Source organism: Orycteropus afer, unplaced genomic scaffold, assembly GCF_000298275.1.
Source record: "Orycteropus afer afer isolate SDZICR_OR568_19922 unplaced genomic scaffold, OryAfe1.0 scaffold00061, whole genome shotgun sequence".
Lineage (NCBI taxonomy): Eukaryota > Metazoa > Chordata > Mammalia > Tubulidentata > Orycteropodidae > Orycteropus > Orycteropus afer.
Window position 1 is genome coordinate 634,905 of NW_006921648.1, and position 7,724 is coordinate 642,628.

Sequence of the window (7,724 nt, forward strand, 5' to 3'; positions counted from 1 at the left end):
CCGCACAGCCCCATCCTGTGGAGCCCACTGCCGTCCCTGTTCCCACACAGCCCCCGTCCTGTGGAGCCCCCCTCACGTGACCCTGCCTCCGTCCCTGTCCCCGCATAGCCCCGTCCTGTGGAGCTCACCGCCATCCCTGTTCCCACACGGCCGGGTCCTGTGGAGCCCCCCTCACATGGCCCCGCCTCCATCCCCATCCCCCGCACAGCCCCGTCCTGTGGAGCTCACCGCCGTCCCTGTTCCCACACGGCCGGGTCCCGTGGAGCCCCCGTCACACAGACCCATCTCCATCCTTGCCCCCCATGGAGCCCCCTCACACGGCCCCGCCCGTCCCCACTCCTGCAGTTTGCAGGCTACAGTGAGGAGGTACTGGATGTCCGCTTCCTGGGGCCCGAGGACTCCCACATCATCGTGGCCTCCAACAGCCCCTGCCTGAAGGTGTTTGAGCTGCAGACGTTGGCCTGCCAGATCCTCCACGGCCATACAGGTGCGTAGTGCCCGCGAGCACGACCCGCCCGCCCCTGACCCGCTGGCTGCTGACCTCTCCCTTCCTCCCAGATATCGTCTTGGCCCTGGACGTGTTCCGGAAGGGATGGCTCTTTGCCAGTTGTGCCAAGGTGAGACACCCTGAGAGGGTGGACCCCCAGGCAGGGAGCCAGGGCAACACGGCTGCCACTGGCCTGTCTCCTCAACGCCCTCCCGTCCCCAGGACCAGACCGTTCGCATCTGGAGGATGAACAAGGCTGGCAAGGTGGCCTGTGTGGCTCAGGGCTCTGGGCACACACACAGCGTGGGCACCCTCTGCTGCTCCAGGTAGGGGGGCTGGGGTCAGGGCCGGCTGTTGGCAGGCCAAAGCCCAGGGCCGGCTGATGGAGCTGTCGCCAAAGGGCAGACAGCAGGAGGAGGCGGGACAGAACAAGGCTGGGAGAGGGCTTCTTGGCCGTGGCCTTGGGGCTGCACAGATGAACAGAGGGCATCAGTGGGGGGGGCTCACCCCACTATAGCCCTTGGCAGGGCAGGTGTACCCTGGGTGGAGGGCTGGGGTCCCACTGTTGGTCCCACTCAGGCATAGTGGCCCTGGTAGTGAGGCCTTGAAGGGCTCAGGTGTGAGCAGAGGACTCGGGGCTTTGGTCCCAGAGGCTCTGGAGGTGACGGGTCCTCTGTCCCAATCTGGCCACAGATTGAAGGAGTCCTTTCTGGTGACGGGCAGCCAGGACTGCACGGTGAAGCTGTGGCCGCTCCCCCAAGCCCTGCTGTCGAAAAGTGCCGCCCTCGACGAGAACCCCCTCCTCCTGCAGGCCCAGGTCACGCAGCACTGCCACGACAAGGTGACCACAGACACCGCTGGGTCGGGGTGGGGGGCGCAGGGGCCCTGGCCCTGCGTGGGCTGGGCTGAGAGCCAGCTGCCTGCTCCTACCCTCAGGACATCAACAGTGTGGCTATCGCCCCCAATGACAAGCTGCTGGCCACGGGCTCCCAGGACCGCACGGCCAAGCTCTGGGCCCTGCCACAGTGCCAGCTGCTGGGCGTCTTCTCAGGCCACCGTCGGGGCCTCTGGTGTGTACAGTTCTCGCCCATGGACCAGGTGCTAGCCACAGCCTCAGCCGACGGTACCATCAAGCTCTGGGCCCTGCAGGACTTCAGCTGCCTCAAGGTGAGCCCCCCCGCCCCCCCAACCTGACCCCCCCACCCGACAGCACCCCTCACCCCACCCCTCCCCCACAGACCTTTGAGGGGCACGACACCTCGGTGCTGAAGGTGGCCTTTGTGAGCCGGGGCACCCAGCTGCTGTCCAGGTAGGGGGCCGGGGCTGGGCAGAGTGGGCCAGGAGGGTCGGGTTCGGCACTAAGCCCCCGAGACCTTCACCGCTCCCTGCTCCCCCCAGCGGCTCTGACGGGCTTTTAAAGCTCTGGACCATCAAGAACAACGAGTGCACGCGGACGCTGGACGCCCACGAGGACAAGGTCTGGGGGCTGCACTGCAGCCGGCTGGACGACCGAGCCCTCAGCGGTGGCAGTGACTCCCGGGTCATCCTCTGGAGGGTGCGGGGGAGGGGAGGGGGAGGGAGGGGAGGGTGGCAGTGCCGTGCTGTGGGGGGGGTGCGGAGGGCGGCGGTGCCGTGGCGTGGCCGGGAGGGGAGGAGACGGGAGGGGAGGAGACGGGAGGGGAGGGGAGGGAGGTGGTGCCGTGCTGGGCCCGGGGTGACCCCCGTGTGACTCCAGGACGTGACAGAAGAGGAGCAGGTGGAGGAGCAGGCCAAGCGGGAGGAGCAGGTGGTCAGGTCAGTCTGCACCCGGCCCAGTGCCTGGGTTGGGGTCCTGGCATCCCCCTGCTTTGTGGTGCTGGGAGAGGGGCTCAGAGGGGACACAGCCTGCCCTGGTCCCCAGGGTCCCACCTTGTCTCCTCCCACAGGCAGCAGGAATTGGCCAACCTGCTTCATGAGCGACAGTACCTGCGGGCACTGGGCCTGGCCATCTCCCTGGACCGGCCCCACACAGTGCTGACCGTCATCCAAGGTCAGTGCCACCCCCAGGGATGGGCAGGGCAGGAGGTCTCGGGTCCAGTGCACCCCCTTCCAGAGGCTCAGTTTCCCTCCTCCACAGCCATCCGCCGGGACCCCGAGGCCTGCGAGAAGCTGGAAGCCACGGTGCTCCGACTGCGGCGAGACCAGAAAGGTCAGCGGTCCCGCGGGCAGGGGCCAGTCCGGGTGAGGGTGGCCCGGCAGCGGGCTGACGTCCCCGTCTCCCACAGAGGCCCTGCTGCGTTTCTGCGTCACCTGGAACACCCACTCGCGGCACTGCCACGCGGCTCAGGCCGTGCTGCTGGTGCTGCTCCGGCACGAGTCCCCCGAGGAGCTGCTGGCCTACGAGGGTGTCCGGGCCGCCCTGGAGGCCCTGCTGCCCTACACTGGTGTGTGGTCCTGCCCGGGGCGGGGGGCAGGTGCTGCACCCCGAGGGCCAACTGACCAGTGTCTGTCTCCCCCTCCCCCACGCCCAGAACGGCACTTCCAGAGGCTCAGCCGGACTCTGCAAGCGGCCAGCTTCCTGGACTTCCTGTGGCACAACATGAAACTGTCCCCGCTCCCTGCCACCTCCCCTGCCCTCTGACACACGCATAAAGGTGTACTTTCTATTCTGTGTCCAGTGTCCTGGGCAGCACTGCCATTCCCGGTCCCTGGCCACAGCCTGTCAGCTCCCACACACCCTGGCTTTGGCCCAGCCATCCCCTGGCGCAGTGAGACTTCATCTCGGGGTTGACGGAGAACAGCTTTACTCAGAGATGATGTAGCTGCAAGGCGGGCCGCCTCACCTTGCTCCTGGGAGGCACCGCGCGGTCAACGCCCCAGTAAGCCCTTGGGGTGGGATCTCCTGCTCTTTTTCAAGCAAGGCTGCCATCCTCCTCTGAGCTGCGCGGGCCGGATCCCAGGCACTTCCGCAGCATGGCCTAGGGCCGCTGCCCTCTTCGCCCAGCTACAAGCGCCAGCCCTCCACCGGGTTCCGCACACCTTCCAGCAGCCCCCTTGGTACTGCGCCAGTGCCCCGTGGGTGACGGTGCTGCAGCGACTCAACAGCGCTCCGCGGGGGCCGGGCGGGCACCGGTGGGGGCCGGGCCGGGAGCGGTTCGGGGGTGTGGCCTGCGCCGTCTTCCCCGCCGACAGCCCCGCCCACGAGCGCGCCCAGCCAGTCGGGCTGCAGCACCAGCGCTGGCAGGAGGCCGGCTCGGCCGCCATACCTGTCAGGAGAGGCGGGGTTCGCTTAGCGCTCGGCTCCGCCCCCGCCCAGTTTGGCCGAGCCTGAGTCGTGCTCGCGCACCTGCACATCCACCAGCCGCGATCTGAGGTCTCCAACACGCGCACGCGCGCTCCCGCGGGCACAGATAGCTCCTGCGCGCCGCAGCCCTCGTAGGCGCGGGAAGCACAGTACTGCAGCCCTAGGGGTCGCAATGGGAGTATAACCGCTCTCAGGTCTTGTCTCTGGCCTGCAGGCCGCCCAGCCCCCAGCCTCCTCCCCTGGCTTGGGTGCCTCCTCTGCCGCAGCAGAGCTGGTGGGCTTTGGGGGACGCGCGTACCGCTGCTCCCCAGCGGCAGGCCTCCGTCCTGGCCTGGGGCCGCCACTTCCAGGTAGGGAGCCGGAAACCAGGCCGTCTGCTGCTCCTCGTTTTCCACCAGCCACCAGCCTGCGCGCAGGAGGGGGAGAGGTTGGGGCTGCGGGGATCCCGGGCAGAGCGAGACGCAGACCCTGCCCAGCCCCACCTGAGGGGTGTCGTAGCAACACGTCCAGGGCCGCCTGGGCCCGCACGTGGAAGGGTCGGCCCTGCGTGTCCTGGGTGCTGTAGGGTTGCAGGCAGTGAAGTCTCTGGGTCTCCAGTCTGCGGATGTTGAGGCTGCCGGTGGGGCCGGGCAGAGGCTCCTCAGGGACCGGCAGGATCACCCGGCTGCGGGGGGCCACAGGCGACAGGTGGGAGTGGACCCGCCTCTCCCCACTTCCCACACATCCGGGCAGCCTCTCCGTCTTTGCTCTGCGTGAGCCCCTCTTCCTGCGACCCGCGCCTCCCCGTCCTCCAAGTACCGACGTGGCTGGGAGTTGGAGGGTTTAGACACCTGCCGGGTGGCAGCGCGGGCTCCAGGTCCAGGGGTTGCGGTGCGAAAAAGCCAGTGAGCGCTGGGCTGCGGGACACGCGCTCCGCGGCCGTCAGCAGCGTCTGGGCATAGACTTCCAGGAGCCGCAGGCGCGCCAGCCCGCGGCCCGTGCGCCCCCCGCGCGCCAAGAGCGGCACGTCTGCGGGCACGACAGCGCTGGGCCTTAGGACCACGTCCCCGGCTCCCCCACTCCCGCCCCGGGCTCCGCCACCCAGCCTGACCTGGAAGCTTGGGGAGAACGCAATCCGCTCTGCGCAGCACGCCAGCCTCCACGGGGAAATTCTCCTGAAGGGTCTTCTGTGGCGAGAAACAGGGCGGGTGGGTCTCCATGAATGAGCTCACGCGTTCCCCCCCCCCCCACGCGGGCCCAAGCCCGGGCTGTAAGGGTTGGAAACTGCGAGGCACGAGGGCAGCCCGCGGGAAAGGGTCACTTGGGACTTATGAGCTGGAGGCCGGTCAGGGACTGGGGTCATCCCAGAGTCACTCACCTGAAGTTTCCTGAACTCATCGTGACTCCTGCGGACAAAAGTGTCGCCGCCTTCTGACCAGCGCACGGAGAAGACGAAGGTCTGTGGGAGGTTGGGGGGGGGTGTCTGCAGGAGCTAGGCAATGCGCCTTCCCCTTGGGGACCACCGGGGGGACCCCATCGAGTACCTGGAGCCTTCCGGTCTGCACCAGGGCCACGGCGCGCACCGACAGCGGGTGCCGCGGACTTGCCATGGGCGTTGCCTGCCGCTCCAGCCCCTCCCTGCCCGCCTGGCGGGCGCCCTTGACACTGGCAGAAGTCACGTTTGAGGCCCTGAGCGAGCGGGGCTCGTCCTCTGTGGAGCTGCTCTACCCGTGGGACTTCTTGGGGGCAGGAACACAGGGCTGGGAGGGCTAAGGCAGAGCCAGGTGGGAGGGGGAGCTAGCTGCGGGCCAGAAAGGGGCGGGGGGTGGGGCAGACTGTGCCTGGGGCCGTGCAGCCCTAACGCGGCGGGGCGGGGGGGGGGGGAGGAGACAGAACGGTGGGCAGGCTTTCATCCAGGCGCCCTCTAGCCCAAGCACCCTTTGCTAGGCCCAGGGCGGCTGCCTGCCGCCAGACCCCTAGGCTGTCTGTGGGACTGTCTAAAATTGCTCCAGGGACCATCCCATCCAATGCTAGGGACTTTAATGTCTCTTGTAAGCCTAAGGATAGTTCTCTTAATGTCCCAAGACACAAAGGGAGAGATTTGTGCTGAATGGACAATTAATTAAAGTTTTTCGGTCCATGTGCACTTGGGGGGGGGGTGTGGAGCCCCACAAGCTCACCCAAGTTCACCCTCTGGTGGGAAGACTTGAGCCAGAAGGAAGAGGGGAGGGGCAGCCAGCCAGTTCTGGGACCTGATGGATTTGTTACAATTGGCTGTGATGGACAAGACAGCCTCATCCTTAGCCTTTGAGAGTTGTTGTTATGTGCTGCGACCCCTCCTTGGTTTCCGAGGTGGTATCACTACAGAAGTATATTGCCCAACCTTCCCTTCCGAGGAGTGGCTGGTGGGTTTGAACCTCCAGCCCTCTGGTTAGCAGTCAAGTGCCTTAGGTACTACGCTACCAGAGCTCCTGCCTTGGAGAATAGAGGTGGTCATTCCCCATTCCAGCCTGCGCAGTGAGCTGGGAGGCCTGGAAGCCCTGCACAGAGGCCCGCCTGGAGGCCCACTTCTAATAGGGGAGGTGCTCACTTCCTTATAACTTCTGGAGCCCCAGCAGACCACAGGAAGAGCACAGTGATTCTTTCTGGCCTGGGGGCCCCCTCTGTGTCAAGACCCCCTCCCCCAGGCCCTCCAGGGAAGGGTCGGCCTCTGGGTCATCCCCCTGGCACCTTGCCCTGGCCTCATCAAAGGGCCTTTGTGTGAACGGGAGCCTATCTGGCCAGGGCCCTCTCCAGAGCCCTCCAGCCTGCCCTGGTCTCCACCCAGGTGCTGAACACTGCTGACACAGCTAGGAATTGAGGCCTGCTCTCAGCCCAGCTGTCTTTCTCCACCCCCCCCGGGGCCATGCTCAGACCCACAGCCTGTCCCCCTGGAACAGAGGGAGAAGCCAGGAAAAGTGCGCACTCGTTTAAACCCAGCAAGCTGGAGAGTCGCTGAAACCCTGTGCTGAACACAGTGGTGTACAGTCTCTGCTCCCGGCCCCGGCCAAGCCTGAATCCAACCCCACTGCCTTCCTCTCAACCCCCACGACCAACCTTGCCCTAAGAAGCCCTCTCCCCATGTGACAGCCCTATGGAACTCTGCAAAAAGAAACCAGACCATGTCCACCAGCCCCTTCCCTAAATCGTCCCGTGTCTTCCCACCACCCTCAAAATAAATCCCCAGCTCCCACAGAAACTGACAAGGCCCTGTGTCATAGGCCGTGACCACCATGGACCTCCCCTCCGGTTACTGTCACCAACATCCTGCCACCTAGGGCCCTGGGCCTTGACTGTCCTCAGCACATTCGTCACCCTTCAGACTTGTCCTGCACGGTCACCTCCTCAGGCATGTTTCCCGGATTTACCAACCCGCCCATGCCTCCACCCACCGTTTGTAAGGGAGTATTTATTTGTGTGTTTCTGTGTAACTACGAGCTGAGGACATCAGGGGTAGAGTCTAGTTCCGGGTATGCCCAACGCCTGCAGCGATGCTTGGAAGAGTCAGTCGGCACCAACTTCTGTGGAATGAATGAATGACCCTATGGAAGCCGAGGTATCCCTGACTCTTCTCCGAAGCGGATTTAAACCCTTATCCAGGTTGTAGGGTCCGAGCAGGCCCTGGCCTCGCTGGCCCATGGACGCACAAGCAGCCGAGGCACGCGCCGCCCGGCTGTTTCAGGCGCCCGTTCCCGTGGCGCGGGGCGCAGGGCTGCACCGCGGGACCAGAGCCCGGGCGCGGGCGCGCGCGCGCATCTGTGCGGTCACAGCCCCGCCCCGCGTTGCCATGCGCCCGTTGCCATGGTGCAGGGGCAGCCGGCCGCTGGGGGCGCCGCCCCGCTGAGGAACCGCACAGAGCCCCCTGGGCCCTCAGGGTGGTCAGAGAACAGCGATGGGGGCTTCGCGGGCTCCCACCCGGAATTCGCCTGCCCCTCA

The 7,724-nt window shown here is 66.2% G+C and overlaps 2 protein-coding genes across 2 annotated transcripts in view; one reads left to right on the forward strand and one right to left on the reverse strand.

Moving 5' to 3' along the window:
* Positions 1–3,107, forward strand: part of TBL3 (transducin beta like 3) — a 7,017-nt gene extending 3,910 nt beyond the window's left edge. The window contains exons 11-22 of the mRNA XM_007939523.1: positions 346–487; positions 559–617; positions 710–813; positions 1,181–1,328; positions 1,424–1,654; positions 1,726–1,796; positions 1,886–2,042; positions 2,223–2,281; positions 2,413–2,516; positions 2,604–2,675; positions 2,752–2,910; positions 2,998–3,107. Of these exons, the coding sequence (XP_007937714.1) occupies positions 346–487; positions 559–617; positions 710–813; positions 1,181–1,328; positions 1,424–1,654; positions 1,726–1,796; positions 1,886–2,042; positions 2,223–2,281; positions 2,413–2,516; positions 2,604–2,675; positions 2,752–2,910; positions 2,998–3,107 (1,416 nt within the window). The remainder of the gene's footprint in view (positions 1–345; positions 488–558; positions 618–709; positions 814–1,180; positions 1,329–1,423; positions 1,655–1,725; positions 1,797–1,885; positions 2,043–2,222; positions 2,282–2,412; positions 2,517–2,603; positions 2,676–2,751; positions 2,911–2,997) is intronic.
* A 227-nt stretch (positions 3,108–3,334) lies between these two features.
* Positions 3,335–5,359, reverse strand: NOXO1 (NADPH oxidase organizer 1). Its single transcript, XM_007939657.1, is given in 9 exon segments — positions 3,335–3,578; positions 3,580–3,732; positions 3,813–3,930; positions 4,069–4,176; positions 4,253–4,434; positions 4,601–4,778; positions 4,861–4,936; positions 5,128–5,208; positions 5,294–5,359. Coding segments are annotated over 9 exon segments (1,206 nt in total).
* Between the last annotated feature and the right edge of the window lie 2,365 nt (positions 5,360–7,724).